The sequence below is a fragment of the Papaver somniferum genome, chromosome 5 (genome assembly GCF_003573695.1).
Source record: "Papaver somniferum cultivar HN1 chromosome 5, ASM357369v1, whole genome shotgun sequence".
NCBI classification, from domain to species: domain Eukaryota; kingdom Viridiplantae; phylum Streptophyta; class Magnoliopsida; order Ranunculales; family Papaveraceae; genus Papaver; species Papaver somniferum.
The window spans coordinates 204,518,615-204,544,392 of NC_039362.1; the positions used below are offsets into that span (position 1 = coordinate 204,518,615).

The 25,778-nt window shown below is 37.1% G+C and overlaps 4 protein-coding genes and 1 pseudogene across 4 annotated transcripts; 1 reads left to right on the forward strand and 4 right to left on the reverse strand.

Moving 5' to 3' along the window:
* The first annotated feature begins 2,622 nt into the window (after nucleotides 1-2,622).
* On the forward strand, nucleotides 2,623-4,301 carry LOC113284388 (START domain-containing protein 10-like). Its single transcript, XM_026533834.1, has 5 exons — nucleotides 2,623-2,924; nucleotides 3,029-3,359; nucleotides 3,508-3,666; nucleotides 3,763-3,909; nucleotides 4,022-4,301. Exons 1-5 carry the CDS (start codon nucleotides 2,902-2,904, stop codon nucleotides 4,124-4,126), a joined length of 765 nt encoding a protein of 254 aa, XP_026389619.1. The 5' UTR covers nucleotides 2,623-2,901; the 3' UTR covers nucleotides 4,127-4,301.
* Nucleotides 4,302-4,780: 479 nt separating this feature from the next.
* On the reverse strand, nucleotides 4,781-5,872 carry LOC113284387 (probable aquaporin TIP5-1). The gene has a single exon (XM_026533832.1). It carries the CDS (start codon nucleotides 5,793-5,795, stop codon nucleotides 4,950-4,952), a length of 846 nt encoding a protein of 281 aa, XP_026389617.1. The 5' UTR covers nucleotides 5,796-5,872; the 3' UTR covers nucleotides 4,781-4,949.
* A 317-nt stretch (nucleotides 5,873-6,189) lies between these two features.
* On the reverse strand, nucleotides 6,190-11,859 carry LOC113284390 (probable leucine-rich repeat receptor-like protein kinase At5g49770). Its single transcript, XM_026533836.1, has 19 exons — nucleotides 11,474-11,859; nucleotides 11,194-11,314; nucleotides 11,030-11,101; nucleotides 10,848-10,922; nucleotides 10,693-10,764; nucleotides 10,397-10,558; nucleotides 10,219-10,293; nucleotides 10,045-10,116; nucleotides 9,874-9,945; nucleotides 9,701-9,769; nucleotides 9,509-9,583; nucleotides 9,331-9,402; nucleotides 8,733-8,867; nucleotides 8,074-8,555; nucleotides 7,789-7,950; nucleotides 7,534-7,691; nucleotides 7,193-7,412; nucleotides 6,865-7,100; nucleotides 6,190-6,752 (listed from the first exon to the last, which is right to left on the reverse strand). The coding sequence occupies exons 1-19, from the start codon at nucleotides 11,556-11,558 to the stop codon at nucleotides 6,282-6,284; spliced, it is 2,886 nt and encodes a 961-aa protein (XP_026389621.1). The 5' UTR covers nucleotides 11,559-11,859; the 3' UTR covers nucleotides 6,190-6,281.
* Nucleotides 11,860-12,236: 377 nt separating this feature from the next.
* Nucleotides 12,237-17,841, reverse strand: LOC113284389 (probable leucine-rich repeat receptor-like protein kinase At5g49770). The gene is made up of 19 exons (XM_026533835.1): nucleotides 17,713-17,841; nucleotides 17,442-17,562; nucleotides 17,270-17,341; nucleotides 17,049-17,123; nucleotides 16,880-16,951; nucleotides 16,557-16,718; nucleotides 16,379-16,453; nucleotides 16,218-16,289; nucleotides 16,047-16,118; nucleotides 15,871-15,939; nucleotides 15,651-15,725; nucleotides 15,492-15,563; nucleotides 14,880-15,014; nucleotides 14,203-14,687; nucleotides 13,952-14,110; nucleotides 13,699-13,856; nucleotides 13,363-13,582; nucleotides 12,948-13,183; nucleotides 12,237-12,831 (listed from the first exon to the last, which is right to left on the reverse strand). The coding sequence occupies exons 1-19, from the start codon at nucleotides 17,795-17,797 to the stop codon at nucleotides 12,355-12,357; spliced, it is 2,892 nt and encodes a 963-aa protein (XP_026389620.1). The 5' UTR covers nucleotides 17,798-17,841; the 3' UTR covers nucleotides 12,237-12,354.
* Nucleotides 17,842-17,844: 3 nt separating this feature from the next.
* Nucleotides 17,845-20,274, reverse strand: LOC113284392 (annotated as a pseudogene).
* Between the last annotated feature and the right edge of the window lie 5,504 nt (nucleotides 20,275-25,778).

Below are 25,778 nucleotides of genomic sequence, written 5' to 3' on the forward strand. Positions count from 1 at the left end.
AAGAGATCCAAATTGATTCTGAATCGATCCCAAAATAGTTACTCTAGTCAATGTCATAAGCATAGGATTATTAGGAGTTAAGCATGAATAGTGTGAAAAATTAACATGAAATTTAGATAAAGGAAATTAGGAGAGATTGGTTAAATTTAGATAAGAAATCCAAAAAGGTTAAATTTATTGCTATATTTGAAATCCATAAGGAAACGGAGTCCTAGTCCAAAGCAAAATCGGGATTCTGTTTGCACAGAAACCCAAAAAGGATGAATGATAATGCATAATATGCGAAGTAATGTAAGACAGTGGATGAGATGAATTTAAGGAATAAGAAAATTCAAGTTTTAAGAATTTGAAAACTAAAACTGAAAATTAATTCGGAAAGAGTAAAAAATGATCATATGCAGACGAATAGTGAATCTAAATGAAGATATATTAATAAGTTTAAAACACAGATTGCAAGAGAAAATGCGAAAAGAAAGAAAGAATAAAAAAAGGAGGTGGGAATTTAAAAAAAAAAAATCATGTTTGACACTAAGGAAAAAAAAAATTAAGAGAAGGGAAGAGAGAGAAAGAACCGTTGTATGGTTTGTTTTTTTTAATGGATATCTAATAATGGTTCCATTTTATGTACTAGTAATGATCTTTTTGTTTACTTGTTATTTATGCACTGTTCCGTGAAAAATGATACTTTTATTTTTGTATTTATACTTAAAAAAGGGTTAAGTTAGAAAAATGAAAGTATCATTTTTACTGAAACAAACGAAGTATTATATTAATTGTAGCTTAACAAAATTGCACCATTTCAACAAGCTCCTTCAAATTAGCTGCCATTTTCCCGATTTTTCTTTCCCAAAAACACAGTGAAACGCCAGGCAACAAGCGCATTGAGCTACACAACATCCACACTTGGTGGATCTCCCAAACTCCTCCCCATTACACTGTTTTCATATGCTGAGACCTCGATTATCTTTCTCATTTGCTATTTTGTTGTTGTCTTTATTCCTTTATATGTGTTTCCATCATCGGGAAAAAAAAAAACTGATTCGGTTTTTCACTATCCTTTTGGTAATATTTCCTTTACAACATCAACTTTTTAACTTTGCAATTTGTCAAAAGTAACTCATAAAAGTTCATTAATTTCTTCTGCTTCTGGTATCCAAACACCCTATATTCTAAGATAAACACAATCACATCAAACGTTTTGTCAGACTCATAGACAAATAACCTACTTGCCCTTGTCTTTTTGCCTTATTGAAAAACTACTTTTTCTATGGATTTAATAAATTGGTTGGGGTATGTTAAACTCATATTAGAATTGGCAAAAAAAAAAAAGGAACTAAGTGTGCCAATCTAATTAATATCAGGATGTTCTAAATTTAGAAGAGCTGAATAAAAATTAGAAAAATCATTCTCAACAGGCGCCTAATTTTATTTTGATCGGTAAAGAATTTGATACTGGTGCGTTTCGAATTCAGGTCACTGATATTATCACTCAATAACTTTACCACTGTACTACAATGACACCTGCAGCAGACGCCTCATTTCAACAACCCGTTCATAACAAAACGCCTCATTTAAACGATGCAATTAATGTACCCTGAATTGGGCAAATAAGATTTTTTTTTTTCGGAATAAAAGGTCCTACACGAAACCGATATGCTAATAATAATCTCTTTGTTTAATTTTCTTTTTATTCTACTGTATTTAATTTTAGTTTGTAAATATTACAACATTTTAGTTGTCCCTTCTCCTTTCTTAAAAACACAGTGATTCAGTGGCGCATACTCTCGCCAAGCACTTTGAGCTACAAATATCCACACTTGGTGGCTCTCCGGTACATTGTGCTCAGATGCTGGGACCTCAAATTATCTTTCTCATTTGATGTTTTGTTGTTGTCTTTCTTTCCATCATCATCGGAAAAAACAAAAGAAAATTAATATTCCGGTTTTCACTATCTCTTGGCATTTCCTCTCTTAGAAAAAGGCATTTGAAGGCGGCATTTCCTTCAAAATATCAACTTTTTAACTTTGCAATTTGTCAAATATAACTCATAGAAGTTCACTAACGTAGTGCTTTAAGGATCAACACAACCACATCAAACCTTTTGTTAGACTCGCAAACAAATAACCTACTAGCCCGTATCCCTTTTTCCTTGTTGAAAAACTGCTTTTTCTAATGTGGATTTAATAAATTTGTTGGGGTAGTTAACATAAGAAGAAAATTTTAATATTCTCATTTAGTTTTCTTTTCTTTCCATCTACTCCTCCTTAAAATCTAATTAGCTTTAAGTTTAGATATCATGATGATGATGAAGAATGCAGGCCCCCTCTGATCAGAGCACTCCATGTGCTTCATCAACACTTCATCCCTCCCTTGGGGCTACTGCCCCATTGCAAGAAAAAGAATCATTTTCTCCCTTTTACTATTTAAACCTTATTAGAGAAAGAGATGTGGCACGTGTAAATCCAATCATAGAGGTTCTTCTGGCACTACATGTGCATCATCTCAACTTATTGGCTAACCCTTTCTTTACATTATTCTTCTCTCTGGTCCTTCTTTTCATTTCCAGCCATATAATCCATATATTCTCCTTCCCTTCAAAATCCACCAAAAATGATAAGAAACCGCGTTATTTTGATAGCTGCTTGCTCGCTAGTGGTGACGTAATTATTCTGTCGGATTTTTTAAGCAATCAGGGTGTTCATGTAGAAGCGTGCACTTATCTCCATAAAAAAAAAGAGCGTGCAACGTATCATAACATAACAGTAGCTACACAGATGTATATATCTCACAGTAGTCAGTAGTAGTACTACTATTAGTGATCACTGATCATCATCATCAGCAACTAAGTTTTTTTTGGTACTTTGTAGCTCTCTCTAATCTCTATACATCATACGTCCTGAAATGAGCAACCTAGCTCACTCTTGGTAATACTTCTTTAATTCTTCAAACCCTAACTCATTTTCTTCTTATTTTATCTTCAGTTTCTAATCTTCTTCTCTTGGGATTTTCGTTGTTGTTGTTGTTATAGGTCTATAAGTGATGAATCACTAAGAAGATTTGTGCACTTTGCAAGTGAAAGTTGTATACAAGAACTCTTATCAGCTTCAGATTCAACTTGTTCTAGTAGTAGTAAGGTTAATGGTACTAATGGTCACAGAAATCAGCATAATAATAGTAATAATAACCATGATGGATGGAATAGGGTTCATAGTATAAACACAGATGATCATGACGGTGTTGAGATATCAAAACGTAGATCGGCCGGTAATTCGTTTCATATTTTCAGAAGTCGCTGGTTACTTAGATCAGTCTCGCCGGAACAGTTCATAACCGTCGCCAATGCTATCGATGCCGCAAAGGTACGTAATAATTAATTAAAACGTCCAATCCACCATAACCATAGGCTTTTTTGTGTTTTCTTCCAAACTGACAAAATGAGCTTTTTTCATATCTGTTTGGCTTTTTAGTAAAAAAAACTTATATAGTAAAATTGTTCATTATGATCAGCAATGGGACTCAGATCTTGTAGAGGCTAAGTACATAAAAGATCTTGGAGAAAACCTTAGCATTATTAGTCTCAGATATGGAGATGGGTCAAAACCTTTGTTCAAGAACAGGGAATTCATTGTCTACGAACGACGGGAAACTATGGATGATGGTACCCTGGTAAGATTATGCTTAATTGTAGTACTAACCGGCCGACTTTAAGAGGTCTTCTACAGGGTGACTAAATTATGGGTAATTTTTGTGGTAATTCATAAGGTGGTTGCAGTAGCTTCTCTGCCAAAAGAGATAGCAGCAGGATTGTACCCAAAACGGAGCAATGCGATTCGAGGACTTTTATTGCAGTCAGGATGGGTGGTTGAAAGATTTGAAAAGGATTCTTGTATGGTAACTTATGTCGTTCAGGTAAATATCGATACAGTGTGGCATTTTTCTGATTTCTCTTTTTTTTGTTTTTGTTTCTGTTCTTTCAATTATTTGATTTGATTGAGTTTGGGTTTTTTGTATGAATGGACAGTTGGATCCTGCAGGATGGTTGCCCAAGTTCTTTGTGAACAGACTGAATACGAAGCTGGTGATGATCATTGACAAACTAGCTCAAGCTTGCCTGCAAATCAATTGAAATTTTTATACAAAAACAATACATATATATTTATATGAATATCAAAACTATATTTGGGGTGAGGAAATAAAACCAATAGAGTTGTACTTGCAAATTGTAAGGATATGAAATCTTATAATGTAATGTATAAGATGCTGTATATATACTGATAATGTCAAATATAGTGATATCCAAACAATGTGGCAATCCTCCATCCTATGTTTCTTGCACCCATGCTCGTGACCATCAGTGAGTTGCTAACAAACACAGAATGCTCAGCGGTAAAACGGAAATTGAAGGTAGGAGTGAACAAAAAGGATTTTTTTTTTTTTGAAGTTTTCTTGACGGAGACATACATGATGCATGAATAAGCTTTCGTAGCCAAATACTTAAAGTACTGGTTAAAGGGTGTTGTGTCGTGTCCTCGATGGACAAAATAATGGCAAGACAAGAAACCTGCAGTTGAGGAACCTACTGCCCCTCACCCACACTAGATACCAAAGAGAGTGGAACTGGATGTCTTAGAATGTAGACACTTCAATTGAAGGCTAGTTTGGTGATGTTGGGACATTTTGCAAAAATGTTTTTCTAAACGTACTGTGTTGTGCTGTAAAAAAAAAACCGACCGACTTTTAAAGCACAGCACTTAAAAAATTTGGATTTTATCTGGTAAATTAATACATTGAACTGTGGTTGATGTTGATATTGATATGGCAAAAGTTCATAATTTCAAAACAACAATTCTTATAACATCACTTAAGGATAGATAAGTCAGTTTGATTAGTTGTTTATGTAATACTAGAGAGTTGACTAGAATTACAGACAAAGACCCAAGTTTTTAATCTTAGAACCCAGAATTACTACTAGTTCCATGTCCATCATTGATGCCGGAATCTGAATGCTGAACGGAAGTAACCGGAAACAGGACATTGTCATAAAAAAGTCCGGCCATAGCACCACCAATCAAAGGTCCGACCCAATAAACCGCTTGATTCTTAAAACTACCATTTACCAGGGCAGAACCAAATGAGCATGCCGGATTCATCGAACCGCCGGAAAAAGGTCCCGTTGCTAAAACATTTCCACCGGCAACAAATCCAATTGCTATAGGTCCTATCGCACTGAGAGGGCCTTTTCGTGCATCCCTTGCAGCGTAAATTGTGTAGACTAGTGTAAATGTTGTGACACCTTCAATGATGGATGCTCCGAATCCGGTCATTTCAACGGCAATGGCATGGGTTGGGACAACATGATCGGCTGTTGCCACTCGTAAGAGAAGGCAAGCCATTGATGAAGCAAGCAACTGCATGATCCAGTAAAATAATGCAGTTGGAATGCTGATATGACCGCCCACTGCCAATCCAAAAGTGACAGCAGGATTCACATGTGCCCCTGATGATGATGCGGATGTAGTATCTGACGATGATGATGCGCCAAATATGTAAACTGCGGTTGATAATGCAAATGCATTTGCAAATGCCACAGCCACCAGACACGATGGGTCAGATGTGTTTGTTCCATCCGGCAGTAACTCGCGGGATGCCATTATTGAACCAATGACAACAAATACAAACAGAAAAGTTGAAATGAATTCTGCGAGATACGATCTAAGTGCGGTTTGGTTGATCGAATGCTTCAAACGGCCATGTAACGATCTCGTTGTTGCAGGAGTCCCCATCATTGAAGCCATGAATTCTGACAATCAAATGTTTTAACAAAAAAGTTGGTTTTGAGTGAACTTTGGAAATTAGTGTGAAGAAAAGGATGATGCAAATGATGATGTGCCCAGAGGAAGTTAATTACTGGTATATAAATGCATCAAGAGTTGCATTATCCAAAAGACACGTCCGCACAAAAAGAGATGGGATTTTTCAAATTTTGAGCAAAAAGCAACCAAGTGCGGTTACTCTATTTGCAGTTTCTAACTGTCAATGGCATGAACCGTTTCGGAAGTGGGGGGGGGTGGGGGGTGGGGGGGGGGGGGGGGGGGGGGGGGGGTGTGTCTGGGACGACTTTTGTTGCCCAAACTCATAACTTTCCACTGCGAAAATCGGCATAAAAAAATCAAAACAAGCTAACACGCAATTCCAATGTATGTTTTCATTCTGCACAATGTATTTTACAAATCGCAAATTCGCAGCTTCAGGAATGAAGCAACCTGACTACTGCATTAAACTTACTGGGGATCTACTCTTGAAGGTGTGTAAGCACCACTGTATTCAAAAGATGCTACATTGTTATTGTGATAAGGATGAGGGGAACTCCTCGTACTTGTAGCATCGAAGGATGCAGAATCAGCATTCGTGTTCATTCCAGCCATCTGCATTATTCTTTCAATCTCCTTTACGGCCTCGCTCATTGTAGGACGTTCATCACCAGTTTCTTCAACACACCTCATTGCTAAATCCACTAACTGTTCCAGTCCTTTCAATGGGTTTGTTAATCCTAGGGCCGAGTCTAGTAGCTCATTGAGACCATATCGATCTTTTTGCCTATCCATCGCCACCCTTACTTCTCTTACAATGTATCTTCCTTTTTCTAATGGAACTCGTGCAGTTAATAACTCCAGCAATACAACTCCAAAGCTGTAAACATCACTCTTGGCGGTTAACTGGTTGCTCATGTAATATTCAGGATCCAAGTATCCCTGCATGGAACAAACAATTTTAAGTCAACAATTCTTTAAGTTTCTGCCAATTTGCTCTTTGAGTTTGAAATGTTTTCAGAAGATCTAAGCCCCGCTTTTAAACATCACTCACCATTGTCCCCTTAACTTGGGTAACAATCTGACCATCCTCGCTGTCGCCCATGGGCTTGGAGAGACCAAAATCAGCAACCTTTGCATTTAAGCGTTCATCCAAGAGAATATTATTTGTCTTGATATCCCTATGTATTATGGGAGGGTTGGCAAGATCATGAAGATAAGAAAGACCTTTTGCAGCACCTAGAGCAACTCTAAGTCTCCTATTCCAATCCAACCGGATTCCAGATTTCCCTGCATTCGAATCATAAGATATGGAAAAGAGTTATGGTGGCGTTGTAAACCCAGTTTTCTTGACAAGTGAGAGAACATGGAACTGGAAGTACCTGTAAGGCTCCCTTTCAGAGTGCCATTTGGAACAAATTCATACACCAACATTTGCTCTTTGTCTTCGAAACAAAAACCCACAAGGCCTACAAGGTTCTTATGATGAACCCTTGACAAAAGCTCAACTTCTGTTGTGAACTCATTACGACCTTGTGAAGATCCTGGCTGAGATCTTTTAATTGCAACCAATTGCCCGGAGGCAAGGGTCCCTCTGTAAACCTGTAAAGTAAAATAAAAAAAATTGTCATTCAACTCCATACAATGCTCTTACTCCAGCAGGACACAAGAATTGAAACGGCTCACCCAACATGAAATTTTTCGAGAAATGAAAGAAACTTGCCTTTCCATAGCCTCCAGATCCAATGTCATTGGCCTCTGAAAAGTTGTTTGTGGCTTTACGAAGCTCATTAGAAGAGAAGACTTTTGGTCCCTTTAGCTGAGGAAAAATATCACTGCTTTTTGTCGGATCCCAAGATGTTGCACCGGACTGACGTGGCTCTGTGGCAATTTTTAAAACATTCCGTCATATAGGCAGAAAAAAGAAAATGCATTCTGAAGATTACTCGTTTTTTTTCTGTTCAAATCTTAGTATTACCGGAGACATTCCTGCGCTCAGTATCTGTTTTCACTCTTCTCTTTCTACAAAATAGATATACTCCTACAAAGATCAGGGTCAGGAGTATAAATCCACCAACTGGTGCTCCAACAATTATCCCTAGACTCATCTTCTTCGATCCACCAGCTGAACCCGACGATTCTATAAACAGAGAGAGAGAGAGAGAGAGAGAGAGAGAGAGAGAGAGAGAGAGACGTGCAGAATGAGAGATGTACAATGTTTATTCATGTTTTTCATTTCATTTTGAGGAAGATGTCTAGTTACCACTAAAGTGTGCATACTGTGAGGCGATGAAAAAGTAGGGTCCAAAGGGTTTTGGAGGAGGTTTGAACGTTTGGTTGCTGAGCATGAAACCCATTTTTGCAATATCCGATCGACTAAAACTTTGTTTACTGGACGGAAATACTTGCAAGCTCACTTCAAGGTAATCATCTGCATCTTTTTTTGGGTTACTAAGAGAAACCGAATCCACCGGAACTTTGTTTGTCGTAAATGATGCCTGAAGTGAACTCTGGAGAGAAGTGTAATATGAGGCGTTTTCCAAGTCTGAGAAAGATGGGGCCCTGAAGAATATGGTGCCACTGTAAGGGTATGAACATTGACAGTTCGGGCTGCTGTTTTGGCCATTAGGACAGAGACTAGGTACACAATTATTAGGGGGAGTTGAATATGGAGGAGATGAGTGTACTGCAAGTCGACAGAATTTTGCTGTTGCTGATGGGCCGCAAACTGGATTACCCATGAGTCTGCAGTGTAATTTAGAGCAAAGAGTATTCAGTCAAACATGGAAGCAAAATCACACTAAACCGTACTTGAACATACTACATCAACTTGATCTGTCCAATTTTTAACCAGATAGAACTGTAAGTTCATACATAATAGTATATGTAGGCAGACTAAAGGAATACAGGTGAATGTCTTACCGTAACTCGTTAGGGTAACCACCTCTTTCAATATAACCTGTAATAGAATTATTCTGCAGATCAACAAGCTCCAGTTGGTCACTGAAGTTGCTACCAATATCCAGGGAGCCATTGAACAGGTTCGTCTTTAGATTCCTACCGCCACAGTAGCAAACTATCAGCTTCCAAATGATAAAATGAAAAGCCGGAAACTATGAGGATTGACTCTTTCCCATGACACTGTTTGATTTTAGGATGACCTGACTTAATGTAACTTTGTAGTTTGTATTTATGAGAGGCACTCATCCATATATTTTGCTTTTAGCCCAGCTGCGTCTCCTTTTACCTAGAGCATTGGTGTTTCTAGATTCTCCATGTTTTACCTGTTACATTCTCAAGCCATTTTCAATTGCCCATAATGTGTGCTATTTTGTGATCGCTATGTCTGACACCGTGTATCAGTGACGACACCGACACTCCAGTTTACGGTGTATCTTAAATTTTAAGAATCAAGCATCCTGTTCTAGTTTGAAATTAGGGCAATCAAGAGAAATAGAAAAAATAGATGTTAACCTTGATAATTGATGTGGACATAAGAATTAGCACATTTGTTACTTACAAAGTCTGCAACTGTGGGAGTGTAAACAGAGTAGGAGGGAGTACTCCTTTAAGATTTGTGTTCTCTGCCTCCCTGCATGAAAAAACATATAACAATGTAAGTAAACCTTCTAATTAAATGAAAATTGAATCCGAGAGAGAGTGAGAGAAATAGAGGAAGGGACGAGAGAGATAGGTACAATGTAGTCAAGGACTTTAAGGATGAGAAATATGGTGGGAAATCTGACACTGCAAAACTATTGTTGCTCAAGTCCCTGTAATATGCAAATCATTGAATGATTAATAAGTGTGAAATTCTTTAAATGTAAATGTACGTACGCGGCGACATAATCAATCAAGATCCACACAAACTGAAGAAGTCATCCACTTACACAGAATTGAGAACTAGCATTCCACTTAGATCTGGAAATGGGCCAACGAAATCATTGTTGGACAAATGCCTGGAAAATGTAAAACCAAATATCTCTTAAAAATCTGAACCAAAAAGACTACGTGATGCTGCTTCTTTAAACAAGATCCCAGAATAAAGAAGAAATTAGCTTACAGCTCGCTAACGCCGATAAGTTTATTGAGATTTGTAGGGACATTCCCGCTTAACAAATTTCTATCAAGACGTCTGTAGAAAATGTATAATCTCAGCATGGATGCTTCTTTGTGATTCACAACTGGAAACTCTTATTATGAATCAACACTCTTAGTTGGTTGAGATACTCACACAACCTCCAGAGTTTTCACAAGTCCAAGAGTTGCAGGGATACTTCCAGTAAGTTTGTTATCTTCAAAAAGCCTGTCCATTTAACTTGATTAATACATTTGAAGAAGGGAATACTTATGCATTTTTATGGTTTACTGTACTCTTTTCAAAGAACGAAGGATAAAAGTAACTTACACATGTATAAGATTCATATTTGCGCTGAAAAGTTGAGGTGGGATGACGCCACTAAGCTGATTCTTGCCGAAATGACTGCAAGTAAAAGATAAATTCATAGAGATCCTAATAAACAAATAACGGCTGCGATAATATTAAGACTACATTATAGGTTATACTGCCAAAAGTTTGAACATACAAATGCTTAGTACGGGTTAGCATATCTAGACCAGGAGTGTTCCCGCTGGAGACAGGAATGCTGCCACTAAGTTGGTTATCAGCTAGATCCAACCAATAAAGACTAGATAGGCTGCCAATGGTAGGAGGTATATTTCCATTGAATCTGTTAGAGTTTAGAGACCTGCAAAGAGTTATAGGATACAGTTTCAGGAAAATGCATTTCTCAGATTTAGTAAAAGAAACTACGCGGGAGACATCATTAAAGGACAATAAATATACTTGATAAATACAAGTTCTAAAAGTGAAATTTCTTACAAAAAGACTAGTCTTGGCAGATATCCTATTTCAGATGGAATTGGACCAGAGAAACCGCAGCCAACAAGGATCCTGAGATTCAAATAAAACATTGCTCTAAGTAATAGTCTAGTATAACAAATTAGGAAACCATATCTAAAGCTTCACACTCTCACAAGTTTGTCAGCTTCTTCAAATTCCCAATTGATGGTGGGAGGGGGCCAGTCAGTCCTGGGTTGTACGATAAATCCCTGAACGTGTGAACTGAGAATCAGATGTGATGTCTTACAAATAGCATTTCAATTAGGACCAGTAATAGACTACTCATGTAAGTCACATAGAATTGCAGTGTACTTACAAAGATTGCAACTCAGAAAGAGACCCAATGTCCCCAGAGAGCTGACCTTTCAGACCCATGGTAGATAATTGACTGAAATGAAATGGGTTGAATCAATAGTCTCCACATATAGCGGATATTAGATTAAAAAGAAGCATAAGAAGTAACTGCTGTAAAATACATACATAGAGATAACGCGTGAATCTGTGCAGACAATTCCTTCCCAACCTTCTGAGCAAGGATCCGAGCCAACCCAATTGGGTGGAATGTTCTCCCACTGAATCTTTAAGGACCTCAGAACTGCAACTATATTCAGACAAGCAAAACGGACATGAGCCTAACAGAATTACGGAGAAGCAGTGCTAATACAGATTTTATCTAAAATTCTGATGCAACCTGATACAGAAAATACACACTGAGGCTATTAAACATGAAAAGAGAATCACAAGAGCTTCAGATACATACATTCGTGAGGGTCCGTTGCTGCTTCTACAACCAAGAACTGGAATAACCGAACAAGCAAAAAGAGCAGAATTCCTCGACCCATCATTGTTATTCAAACAACCCAAGGATCCAAAAAAAAAAATGAAATTCAACCTCAATTAGGAGTTAATTTTCTAATCTGTTTTGATACAACAGACTAAACTGAGTCCCCTCACCCTCAGCAGAGCATCATTGGGTTGAATATAAAGGGTCAAATAGTGTCATTTCTCCTACTACTCCACCACTTGCTATTCAAAATCATTTTCAAGCAAAGATTGTAATTTCTCACCAGATTTTCTATGCAGCTTGAAAGCTATACCAAATAATAAAGATTTGAAAACACAATATGTAGCTGGTAATTTCATGATTATACAATGCAATTAGAGAATAAACAACATATCAATGGCTAAGCCAGTACTATACGTTTTTCATTCATTATTGGTAGTTCAAACATATCAAAGTCAAATAAATATAAAGAATGTAGCAACAAGCAACAACTAAGTAAATTATAGAAGTCAACTGAATAAAATTAACTATTAAAGAGGAATAATTGGAATGTCCTTTGGAAGAGTCAAATAACTATCCAACTGGAACACTAATCATTCCTTTTATAGTGCAGTTTTTTATCTCTAAAGAATCATCCATTAATCCCGTTTGTGAACTAGATATGGGCAAGTGGGGGCGGTTGCCCCCAAATGCCAACGGGATCCCAAAGCCTACTAATGCACAATTTATGAACCATAAATAGCAAGAAGAACCATGTATCCTTGACAATTAACTGATTCTGCACAATGTATTATAGAAATCACACATTTCAAATTTCCCGCTACAGGAAAGAAGCGACCCAATTGCTACAGTGGATCTTACTGGGGATCAACTCTTGAAGGTGTGCAAGCACCGCTGTTATCAAAAGATGCTACATTATTATTGTGATAAGGATGATAACTCCTCGTACTTGTAGTATCAAAAGCTCCTGAGGTTGCATAATCAGTTTTCGTGCTCATTCCAGCCATCTTCATTATTCTTTCAATCTCTTTTACGACCTCGCTCATTGTAGGACGTTCATCACCAGTTTCTTCAACACACCACATTGCTAGATCCACAAATTGTTCCAATCCTTTCAACGGGTTTGTTAACCCTAAGGCTGGGTCTAGTAGCTCACTGAGACCATATCGATCTCTTTCCCTATCCATCGCCGCCCTTATTTCACTTACAATGTATCTGTTTCTTTCTAACGGAACTCGTGCAGTTAATAACTCCAGCAACACAACTCCAAAGCTGTAAACATCACTCTTGTCGGTTAACTGGTTGCTCATGTAATATTCAGGATCCAAGTATCCCTGCATGGAACAAAACATATTCACTCACAAATACTTTAATTTTTGCAAATTTGCTCTCTGAAATGTTTCAGAAGATTTATACAGGCCTCATGCGGGATGTTTTAAACATTACTCACCATTGTCCCCTTAACTTGGGTGACAATCTGACCATTTTCGCTGTCAGGCATGGGCTTAGAGAGACCAAAATCAGCAACCTTTGCATTTAAACGTTCATCCAAGAGAATATTATTTGTCTTAATGTCCCTATGTATTATGGGAGGGTTTGCAAGATCATGAAGATAGGAAAGACCTTTTGCTGCACCAAGAGCAACTCTAAGTCTCCTATTCCAATCTAACCGGACTCCAGATTTCCCTGCATTCAGTTCATAAAGTTATGGAGAACAACTACAGAGACGTTGAAAACCCAGTTTACTGTGTCACTGAATGGTGTGGTGTAAATAGAGAATTAAAATTACTGTGGTGCATGAAAAAAGGGTCACACACACACACACACCATATTCGATAAGCGGGAGAATATGGAATTTGAAGTACCTGAAAGGCTCTCTTTCAGAGTGCCATTTGGAACGAATTCATACACCAACATTTGTTCCTTGCCTTCGAAACAGAAACCCACAAGGCTCACAAGGTTCTTATGATGAACCCTTGACAAAAGCTCGACTTCGGTTGTGAGTTCATTATCACCTTGTAAAGATCGTGGCAGAGCTCTTTTAATTGCAACTAGTTGCCGCGAGGCAAGGGTTCCTCTGTAAACCTGTAAAGTAGTTTTTTGTTTATCATGCAACTCCATAGAATGCTCTTACTTTAGGAAGACACAAGAATTGCAATGGCTCATCCAACATGAGATTTTGAGAAAGGAAAGAAACTTGCCTTTCCATAACCTCCAGAGCCAATGTCATTGGCCTTGGAAAAGTTGTTTGTGGCATTCCGAAGTTCATCAGAAGAGAAGACCTTTGGTCCTTTCAGCTGGGGAAAAGTACCAACACTTCTTGTGGGATCCCAAGATGTAGCGCCAGAATGACAAGGCTCTGTAGCAAATGTTATAACATTCCGTTAGATAGGCACAAAGAAGTAAATGCATTATAGAGATTACTTGTTTTCTTACTTCAAATGTTAGTATTACCAGAACCATCCCGGTGTTCATTAACTGTTGTCACTGTTCTCTTTCTACAACAGAGATATATTCCTATAAAGATCAGTGCCAGGAGTATAAATCCACCAACTGATGCTCCAACGATAATCCACAGTCTCATTTTCTTTGGTGCACCAGGTGACACCAATTCTATAAACACAGAGAGAGAGATATACAAAATGAGAGATGTATAAGATTTCTTCATGTTTTTCATTGTATTTTTAAGGAAGATGTGTAATTACCAGCAAAGTTTCCATACTGTGAGGCTATGAAGAAGTAGGGTCCAAAGGTTTTTGGAGGTTTGAACGTTTGGTTGCTGAGCAAGAAACCCATTTTGGCAATCTCTGATCGACCAAAACTTTGTTTATCAGATGGAAAGACTTGCAGACTCACTTCAAGGTAACTATCTGCATCTTCCCTTGGGTTACTAAGAGAAACCGAATCCACAGGAGCGTCGTGTGTCTGAAATGACCGCAGAAGTGCACTCTGGAGAGAAGTGTAATATGAGGTGTTTCCCAAGTCTGAGAAGGATGGGGACCTGAAGAATAGGGTACCACTGTAGGGGTATGAACATTCACAGTTAGGGCTGCTGCTTTGGCCATTAGTACAGAGACTAGGTACACAATTATTAGGAGGAGTTGAATATGAAGGAGATGAGTGTGTTGGAAGATGACAGAATTTAGCTGCGACTCCCATTGATCCTCTGCAAACTGGATTATCCATGAGTCTGCAGTGTAATGCAGAGTAAAGAATATCACATCAAACATGAGACGCAAAAAGTCACTAAAACATACTATGTTGTCTAAGAGACTAGATCAACTTGATCTTTCCAGTTTTTTGCGTAACCAGATAGAAGACTGCGAGTTCATAACTGTAAATATATAGAGAGAGATAAAATGAATACAAGTGACTGTCTTACCGTAACTCGTTTTGGTAACCACCTCTTTCAACATAACCTGTAATAGAATTACCCTGCAGATCAATAAGCTCCAATTGGTCACTGAAGCTGCTGCCGATATCCAGGGAGCCATTGAGCAGGTTTTTCTTTAGATTCCTATCACCACAACCGCAAACCATCAGCTTCCAAAATAATAATTTAAAAAGTAGGAAAACTATGAGGATTGACTCTTTCCCAGGCCAATGTCTTCTTTTACTTAGAGCATACGTGTTTCTAGATTCTTCATGGTCAACCAGTTACGTTCTCAAGTCGTTTTCCAGTTACCCATACTCAAGTGTGCTATTTTGTGGTCGCTATGTCAGACACCACATACCACTGACCAACATCCTTTTCGTGTATGTAGTTCGGTCAATCAAGAGCAGTAGGGGAAATAGATGTAAATCATGATTATCCATGTTTAAGAGTTGTTCTATTTCAGATTCAAATAGATGTAAAGTTTCTGAGATTGTATTGACCTCTTTTCCTTCCTTTTCTAGTTTGTAAGAATATATATTGTTTTGGACTTGGCAAAAAAAAAGACAAAAAACAAAAAAAAAAAGAGAGAGAGAGAGAATCAGCGCATTTGTTACTCACAAAGTCTGTAACTGTGGGAGCACAAACAAAGCCGGAGGGAGTAGTCCTTGAAGATTTGTGTTCTCCGCCTCCCTGCATGAAATGAAACATATGTAACTTTGTAACTAAATCTTCTATTTCAATGAAAACTGGGAGCGAGATAGAGGAAGAGAGGCATACAATGTGGTCAAGGACTTCAAGGTCGAGAAATATGATGGAAAATCTGACACTGCAAAAGTATTATTGCTCAAGTCCCTGCAATTTGCAATCACTGAATGATCAGTACGTATCATAATACCTAAATGTAGATTACGAGTTAACGCCTTAACGGTAAAAATAAAATATGCGGACAGCACCACTCAATCAAGATCCACATGAACTGACGAATTCATCCACTTACATAAAATTGAGAACTTGCATTCCACTTAGATCTGGAAATGGGCCAACAAAGTGGTTGTTGGACAAATGACTGGAGATGAAAAACCAAATATTTTTATTAAGAAATCTGGTCTCGAAATACAAGAAGATATTGCAACTTGAAACAAGATCCCAAAATTATATTAGAAAAAAGCTTACAGCTCGCTAACACTAGTAAGGTTATTGAGATTTGTTGGGACATTCCCGCTTAACGAATTCCTGTCAAGACGTCTGTAGAAAAATCTGAGTTTCAGCACTTAACCTTATTTGCGATTTACAACTGGGAACTTCACCAACACATTAACCCTTTTAGTTGGTTGAGTTACTCACAGAACCTCCAGAGTTTTCACAAGTCCAAGAGTTGCAGGGATAGTTCCAGTAAATTTGTTATCTTCAAAGAGCCTGTCAATTAATTGATTACCCATTTGATTATACGTTTTGTTGGTTGCGAGCTTAGACTTCTCTAAGAACCAAGGGTAAAAGTAGCTTACACATGTATCAGCTTCATGTTTGAGCTGAAAAGTTTATCTGGGATGGCGCCAGACAGCTGATTCTTGCCGAAATGACTGCAAGTAACAGATAAATTCGTAGAGATCCTAATAAACAAATAACAGTAGCACAAATATAAAGATATGCATAAGATGTTATACTGCAGAAATTAAAACATACAAGTGCTTGGTATGGGTTAGCATATCTAGACCAGTGGTGTTCTCATTGGAGACTGGGATGCTGCCACTAAGTTGGTTATCAGCTAGATCCAACCAATATAGATTAGACAGACTGCCAATGGTAGGAGGTATATTTCCATTGAAGCTGTTAGAGTTCAGAGATCTGCAATGAGTTATAGTGTAGAGTTTCAGAAAACTGCACCAAAAATTTATATTCAACTTCTCAGCTTCAGTAGACGAATTTAAGCGGGAGATGTGATTAAAGGACAACTTAATAGTTTACTATATCGTATAAAACAAGTTCTAAAAAGTGAAACTTCTTACAAAAAGACTAGTTTTGGCAGAGATCCTATTTCAGATGGAATTGGACCAGAGAAACTGCAGCCAACAAGGATCCTGATGTGCAAATAAAACAATGCTGTAAGTAGTCGTCTAAAGTTAAAAAATAAATAAAAATCTAGGTAACCACTATACTAAAACTTTAAACTCTTACAAGTTTGTCAGCTTCTTCAATCCCCCAATTGATGGTGGGAGGGGGCCAGTCAGTCCCGTGTTGTATGATAAATCCCTGATTGTAATTACTGAGAATCAGATGTGATGCTTTACAATTCAATTAGAACCAATAATACAGACAATGTACGCACTAACTACTAGACTACTCATGTAAGCCACATAGGAATGCAGAATGCTAAGTATAGTAAGAAAACGACTTACAAAGTTTGTAACTCAGTAAGAGACCCAATGTCCCCAGAAAGCTGACCTTTCAGACCCATGGTAGATAATTGACTGAAGTGAAATTGGTTGAATCAAGAGTCACCATATATTCCAGATGTCGACTAAAAACAAGCATAGGAAGTACTAGAAGTAACTGCTAAAAGAGACATACATGGAAAAAACGCGTGAATCTGTGCACACAACTCCTTCCCAACCTTCTGAGCAAGGATCTGAGCCGACCCAATTGGGTGGAATGTTCTGCCATTGAGTCTTGAACGACCTCAAAACTGCAACTATAATCGGACAAGCAAAACGGACATGAGAATTGTGAAATGCAGTTCTTCACACATGCACATTTTATCAAAAATTCTGATTCAACACAGAAACTAAACACTGAGGCTATTAAAAATGGAGGAAAAATCATAAGAAATTCAGACACATACAATCCTGAGAGTCTGTTGCTGCTTCTACAATCAAGAACTGGAACAACCCAACAAGCGAAAAGAGCATAATTCCTCGACCCATCATTGTTATTCAAAAACAACCCAAAGATCAAAAGACATAAAATGAAATTCAACCTCAATGGAGAGTTATTTTATAATCAGTTTTGATACATTACCGAGTCCCCTCACCCTCAGCAGGAGATCACTGAGTTGGATATAAAGGGTCAACTACTACCATTTCTCCTACTCCTCCACCACTTCCTATTCAAAATCATTTTCAAGTAAAGATTGTGATTGCTAACCAGATTATCTATGCCACTTAAAAGCTATACCAAGTATAAAGATTTGAAAACACAATGTAGTTGATAATTTCATGATTATACATGTAATAAGAGAATTAGCAAAATATAAATGACTAAGTCGACACTGTTCATCATTGGTAGTTCAAACAAACCAAAATCAAATAAATATAAAGAATGTAACAGCAACTAAGTAATGTTGTAGGTAAGAATTACAGAAGTCAACTGAATAAAACTAACTGTTATAAAGGAATCATTCCTCTTATAGTTCAGTTTCTTATCTCTAAAGAATCATCCACCAATCCCATTTGTGAACTAGATATGGGCAAATGCCCCCACTTACCAACCGGCTCCCAAAGTTTACTTATGCACATTTTATAATCAACAGATAACAACAAGAAAAAGACAGGACCTTAGCAGTTAACTGATTCTTTAGGTTATCATCACTCATGGAACAACCAATAAGACATGAACCACACATGTTATTTTTCATCCATACAAAGACAAGCAGTATATTATTACACCATATTATCGCAACCCAAACGGTTCACATTGTGTCGTGTGCTTGTATTAACTATCATTTCCTCAACTCAAAGAATCAAATTGATAAATTGGAGGTATCTGGCTATACAGTATCCACTAAGTTGTCATAACTTATCAACCAATATATACACTTTTTCTTTATTGTAAGTGTGAAAAGTTTATATAAAGTCGTGAAAGGAAAAGTAGCCTACTTTGGTTTGATGATCAATCAGGATGCAGGTAAGTTCAATCCCAGCTCCAAGAGTCTTGAATAACATTTACTGCTGACATCCTTCATGAGTCATGAAGAAGGAAGAGAAGCCAACCACGGGAGCATTTTTTCGTGCACCAATTCAGGCCTGTCATCGTGAGGACAATGCCCCAACCCATCTAGGACAGAAAGGGTAATATTTGGTGAAGTAGGAGAGAAGAAAAAAAACTTCCAACAGGACCATCAAGTGGTATAAAAGGATCTTCATTGCCCCATAAAACAAGAACAGGTTGTGAAATTCTTCGCATTAACTTAATTGGGTTTGGTCCTGGCGGACCTGTTATAATAGACACGCAAGCGTCAAGTGCTCCCGCAGCATCAGCTGGTCCTTTAATGATCTGCATTTCAAACAAACAAGTTCATTCAGCCATATAAAATAAGTTTAATCAATTATGTTCAGGCATTGAACAGGTACCCATTTTTTATTACCTCTACTAGATCGTCATCCACGGAATCTTTATTTCCATAAACTGATAATAGAACATTCTTCAGGGTCTCTCTGCAATACAGTGTCATGACTCAAAAAGTATCAGAGTGTTGTTTTTTCAGGTGGTACTACAACCTGCAGCTTTACAAGGATATATACTACTAGTCTAGAAACGGCACAGACCTTTGTTTGACGCGCTCGAAAATTGCTGATGCAATAAATGGCTGGTTCAACAAGAAGTCAATCAACCAAAACAAAGGCAACAATAGCTTAATTCTACAATCATCAACAACTGTCTTATTGTTCATGCCACCAGAACAGTTTAGTAACACCAACCCTTGAACCCGGCTAGATCCTGACTCTATGGTACAAAAGAAACAACAATTCATATGCAAGACATGAGCAGAAATCAAATGCAGAAATACATGCAAAATTTAAATATACCTGAGGTTGCAATGACACATGCAAGGCTCCCAATAGAGTTACCAACCAACACAGTTGGTTTCTGAACAACTTCATCCAAGAAATCCAATATCAACTGTGCCCATGATTCCATGGTGTATGCAAAATCTGATGGTTTATCTGAATCGCCAAAACCTAGTAAATCAATGGCATAAACAGTGTTATTCTCAGCCAATACTCTCATGTTCCTTCGCCAGTGAGGAATAGATGCTCCAAATCCTTGAATGAGAAGAAGAGGATTGAACCACAAAGTAATTAATAGAGTACTTTCCCCTCCATTTCGATTTCTCAGAATTTTCTCTTACCTCACTAATTCCCAAGATGTTGCTGTTGCTGCTATTAGTAGTGAGAGATGGTGGTGGTGGTGATGATGATGAGTAACAATGGATGAGTATTAGAAGATTTGATGACTGCAGTGAATTTAGTGAATGGATGAGTAACAATGGACTAACAAATTGGGTTCTTCGTTGTGATGATGATGATAGTGGAATTGGAGCTGTAAATGTAAACTGCCCAATTTTCTCCATTTGATTTGGAAGAAGCAGATTCCATAGAGACAAGAGAAAATAAATAGTAGTAGACGGACATACCTTGAACTTCTATCGGGAAATGTTAAGTTGAGGAGGACCATTTCAGAATCCAGAGACTTTGAATTTTTTTTACATTATCCCATCTCTTGTTTTAAGTTTTACTCCCTTCGTACGCTATTGCCGAGGTACCAATTCTCCTAGATTAATAAATTTTTATTGATTTTATATATTTTTATGTTTTTTCCTGTTTTACCCTTAATTATATTCTCAATGTGAGAGACATATACTCAATTGTGATGATTCCCAAGTAAATTAATAGGAGTGATACAAGTAAAAAACTGTTTTGAAATTTGGACTCCGCCTATATAATGGTACAAGGAAAAATGGAAATTCCGCCTATATAATAGGTACGGAGGGAGTACTACTGTAGGTATTTGACTCACTGGTCAACGATTTCTTTTTATTTAACTCTGTGTCCAGATTCCCGATGCAATATTATAGGAAGTGACTCTTTGACTTTTTCGACGCACCTTTTTTTTTTTTTTTGTAAGAAAGGAACAAAAACATAAGGAAAAACTAGTTTGCAGCTTCTGTCCAGAAAGAAGCCACATTCTGTAGGAATCTGCTGGTTAGTCCACATAGATTGGACGTCGTGGGAGAGAGCATAACCGGCGAGAGTGTGAGCAGCAGAATTTGCCTCTTCAGAGACATGTCTGAATTCACTAGTGTTGACCCTAGTTATGAGCTTCTTGATATCATCTTGGATTTTCCATAATCTCCAAGGTGGTTTCTTTATGATTCCTGTGAGACATCTAACCACAATCTGACAATCAACTTCAATTATTATGTCTTGGAAACCTGACTGAGTTGCCAATTCAGCCGCAAGAAGAAAACCATCAGCTTCTGCAAATAAGGGAGTGTCACACCTTCCAATCCGAGTACCAGCTACACAACAACTTTGATTATGGTCCTTTGCAATAGTTCCGCATGCGTAAACACCATTCTTCCAAGTCGCGTCTATATTAATTTTGATGTAGGGAGATTCAGGTGCCTTCCAGCTTCGATCTTCCCCATTAGGACTTTGTGCTACTAACTAATTAGCCTCAGTTTCATTTGCAGATATAGGGTTGTAGTAGAGATTGAACCAGAACATTGCTATTTGGAGAGCTCCATGAACGGTGTTCTGTTTATTTTCAAAAACGTTCTCGTTTCTTATCTTCCAAAAGGCCCAGCAAATAGCCATTCCGAGAGAAGCTGAATAATAGTTATCATTTAACCAATATTGCATGATAAATGAGAATGTTAAAGTGGTATTACCTTGAGTTCTTAGTCCAAAAGGGGAGGCAAACCAAACAGCCTGAGCCAGATCACAGTGTAACAGGAGGTGATCAATTGTTTCCACTGCACTGTTACACATACAACATTCCACGGCGACGCCTTCCACAATTAATCTTCCAACTTTCTGGGCTACAGCAATTCCATTATGTAGAACTCTCCAAATGAAATTTTTAACTTTTGGTGCAGATTTGTTGTTTCTCCAGAACTTCTATCATGGGAAGTTAGATTCACCAAAACTGGAAGCTTCTCCTTGATTATCTTGAATCAATTTTTGAAAAGACTATGAAGTAAATTCTCCATGAGGGGTGAGTCTCCAAACTAACTGATCTTGAGAATGAGCATTAATCTGGAGAGAAAGGATCTGACCTGCAGTGAAAGGATCCATTAACTCATGAATGATTTACCCTCCAATGATGGTAAAATGACCCACGACTCGAGTACTTCAAATTCTAATTCATTTCTAAGGCATATTCCAAAGATGGTATAATTTTGTATTTTACATATGAGGCGGCTATTGGTATCATGGTAAAAGAATTAAGCGATGGAATTCCTAGCAAATGATATTGTAAATAGCGCCAACGGTAAAAACTATAACGTTGGACATAATGTTAATATCGCTCGATCTAGTACTAGCGTCAATGGCTAGTTTTTTCTCTCATATGAATAAGTAATTTTCAAACTAAATTTTTATACCAAAATTTTTACACAATTTTTTTCAATATTTCTAAATTAAATTTCATAATCTAAATTATTTCAAATTATTTCTCTTTCATATTCTAAATTATTTCAAAATTTCTCTAATGAGAGAGTTTCAAACCTAACTTAATTTGGCAACAAGGTCTACAAATTTTGGATATTAACCAACTCAAACCTGCAGCTAAGAAAAGGCAAAGAAGAATTCAAGGCAAAACAAATTTTAAACCAAAGAAGAAGATATACAAAGGAAACTCTGTTCATGAGCGCATTGATTGGAAGTTATGTGAAATGAAGAAGATAAACAAGATGAAGAACATTGTCCCAGATTTTTATTGTTAACGTCTATATTATAAATTGTCATTGTCTAGTTTTATGTCTTGTAAAATGACTATTAATGATTAATTCGAAGTTTAATGATTTTGAAAATTCGACTCGTATTTTATCTAATTAAACTTATATTTTATTTTTAATTAGAGTTAGATTATAATTTTAACTGATAAAGTAAGACAAATATAAAAACTTTATCCTTAGACTTAAGAAATTAAAATATAAATATTGGAATATATTTGAGCACTTTTAAAATCTCAAAGCAACTTCCATACTGGAAGTCTTTTCAGTTGACATGACTCCACTCTACCCTACACCTTTGTTCAATGTCCATCAGGGTTTCACCATCCCTCATGTTTTGACCCGCTTTCATTACTAAAGAAACATACTTAATCATTTTCTTATTGATCACATTGAAGTGGCGACTCAACATGTTCATGTCTCGATTGTTCGGGTTCATTGTTTGTTCTTGAAATTTCCCAAATATTCTTTCCCAAAATGTTTGGGGTTGGAATGCATCTGCGAAGATAGTCTCGAAAAAAAAATGTAATTCCTGCAAGTACATTCATCTTCCGCAGCAGTAAATTTTGGTAATCAACTTCTTATTGGGTTGGGTTGGTTAACAACTCCTTGATTTTAGGCAGCATGTTGTTTTTCTAGGAGTCAGCCATGTTCATATTTTCAGCCATGCTCTTTGAAGAATTGGAGTGATGAAAAGTATAGAAGATGTGTGGGATTGGGAAATTCTATAGAGATTTAGAAATTCTGGTATAAGTTGAAATGAATTTGAATTGAGTATTTAGACGAGAGGGAATTCCTGATCGTTGGATGGAAAACATTTGAGTGATGGTCTAATCCGCGAGTGACATCATGACCAGCATTGGTATTCTAATGACCAATGAGCGACATTAAGACCAGATAGGGATGGACATTCTATCGCTCGCAGGAAACTCCATCGTGTATGCTTATGTGGTATGTTTTGACACATTGGCACATACGTTTGGCACTTTGACATACCCATAGTGGATGTAAAAGTGGAAAATTCTGGTGTTTGACATGTGCCTAAGGCCTATTCATATACACATGTGAAACACCAAAAACTGCCAGTACTTTTGCACCCATTGTGGGTATGTCGAAGTGGAAAACGCATGTGCCAACATGTAAAATATACCACGTAAGCATACACAATGAAGTTTCCAGCGAGTGATAGACTGTGCATCGATATATGGCCTTAATATTGCTCTTCGGTCATTATAGCGCCAGGGTTAGTGATGTGGTCGCTCGTTGATTAGCTCATCGCTCAACAGTTCCTTAACTAATTGCTAGAAATTCCCCACTCTATAAATACCCAAGTTCAAATTCATTTCAACTCACACCAGAATTTTTGAATCTCTCTAGAATATCTTTATCTCTTAATATTCTTCTGATTTAAAACATGATTAACTACACACACATTCTCTATACTTTTTAATTTTTTGTAATATGGATTCACAATCTCAAAGTCAAGGCAAAGGTAAAGATAAAAAGGTCAAAGTTCGGGGTGCAAAATTCAACATCATAGAAGATGAATGTATTTTTTATCATTATGTTTATCTTACCCAAGATTGTATCGATGGTGTACAGCAGCATGGATAACATATTTCTGAGATATCAAGAGAAAACCATGAACATCAATGATCGTGATGCAATTGGGCTAGCGCAATGCTTTGTTGTAATCAATAATGAAGACGCCTCTCATGTTGCATTGATAATGCAAGCCAAGAGAGACCGGGAGAGTGGTCTCGTGGATGTTGATAATGAAAAGCAGGTTCATACATAATGTTAGCATAAAAATGGCAAAAAAAAATTGCGTTCGAAAGTTGTTATCATATTTTGAAGGTATCGAACAAATATAAGCCAGACGTGCTAGAAACTAATCAACAAGTACCTGAAAGGTCACCATACAATTCTTCTCCATCAACACCAAATTTTGCTCCCAAGAATTCCAAATGTCAACTTAGTTCTCAATAATGATGATGGTAAGAGAAAATTACTAGGGAGGAAGCTCAAGATTAGATGGATAGAACACGGAGGAGGTTATGCAAATTAGATCAAGAAGGAGGAAGCTCCGATGGATAAAACACGGCGGGGTTTATGCAACATCAAAAAAATCGTCGAGAAGCAATAATCAATTGATAGGAAATTTCAAAATACAGAGACTAAAAAAGTCTCATTTCTCATAAAAAAATTGTGAATGACTATGCCAAGTGTTAGAACATTGATCGGTCGAACTCGCAAGCGTTGATATCTCAAGCTTGTTATCAAATTTAGTTGATCAAAACTATATCTTGATTTCTAATCTACTTATAGATATGTCTCGGATTATGATACAAGTACGTAGTTGAGCATTATACTTCACGGCGTTCACCATTTGAAGAAGAAGATCTACTGAATACTTTAGAGGAACTTCGACGACAAAAGGTATGTGGAGACTAAACTTATCTATCACTCAAAAGTCTATTCAAATTTATCTACTAATGAGACTAAGTCGTATAGCTATGTAGACTTTATATTATACAAATTGAAATTTTGAGCCGAGTTTATCTCATTAATATAATTCTCGAAATATGAGTTTAAATCTCAAAATGCTTCATCATCTACTTGACAACTTTGGTTATGAACAATTCATTTGTTAGAAAGTAAAATATTGAGTCAAGATGATCATGTGAAAATTACCTTGAACATCTTATATGATCTGTGTGAGACAATCATTTGATGTTAACTTGGGATATTTCGTATTGATCAAATAATCATTTGAAAATTACTTGAATCTAGTGGTATGTGTAAGATTATAATTGTCGTTTTTCTAAGGATGTTTCAAATCAATTATCGAGAGTTTTAGAACTACTACCAAAGTCTGGATATAACACAATATGTGCACTCAGTATGTGAACTGTGAAATACTAGTTGGGTCTGGAACTCTTGTTTGCGAACTGTGTTTGCGAACAAGTTTATCTGTATGGGTTTGGCATTGTACGTAGTTTGCGAACCGTGTTTGCGAATAGCAAAACTAGGTAAGGTTTGCGAACTTTATTTGTGAAGTCGGTGGTTATAGTCTAAAATCAGAAATCATGAAAACATGTTCACATACTTCGTATGCAAACTTAATTGCGGAGGTCTAACAACCTCACCCAACATTTCGATTAGCAATCTGT

Excerpts from the sequence above, each read along its gene's own strand:
- LOC113284387 (XM_026533832.1), bottom strand. The coding sequence starts at position 5,795 with ATGGCTTCAATGATGGGGACTCCTGCAACAACGAGATCGTTACATGGC.
- LOC113284388 (XM_026533834.1), top strand. The coding sequence starts at position 2,902 with ATGAGCAACCTAGCTCACTCTTG. Across the intron at positions 3,667-3,762 it reads CTATGGATGATGGTACCCTG|GTGGTTGCAGTAGCTTCTCT; the intron begins GTAAGATTATGC and ends GTAATTCATAAG. Across the intron at positions 3,910-4,021 it reads TGGTAACTTATGTCGTTCAG|TTGGATCCTGCAGGATGGTT; the intron begins GTAAATATCGAT and ends ATGAATGGACAG.
- LOC113284389 (XM_026533835.1), bottom strand. The coding sequence starts at position 17,797 with ATGATGGGTCGAGGAATTATGCTCTTTTCGCTTGTTGGGTTGTTCCAG. Across the intron at positions 15,726-15,870 it reads ATGCAAGTTCTCAATTTTAT|GGACTTGAGCAATAATACTT; the intron begins GTAAGTGGATGA and ends TGCAAATTGCAG. Across the intron at positions 14,111-14,202 it reads ACAGTATGGAAACTTTGCTG|AATTGGTGTCACCTGGTGCA; the intron begins GTAATTACACAT and ends CTGTGTTTATAG.
- LOC113284390 (XM_026533836.1), bottom strand. The coding sequence starts at position 11,558 with ATGATGGGTCGAGGAATTCTGCTCTTTTTGCTTGTTCGGTTATTCCAG. Across the intron at positions 10,294-10,396 it reads CTAACCCGTACTAAGCATTT|TCATTTCGGCAAGAATCAGC; the intron begins GTATGTTCAAAC and ends TTTTACTTGCAG. Across the intron at positions 9,584-9,700 it reads ATGCTAGTTCTCAATTCTGT|GGACTTGAGCAACAATAGTT; the intron begins GTAAGTGGATGA and ends TGCATATTACAG.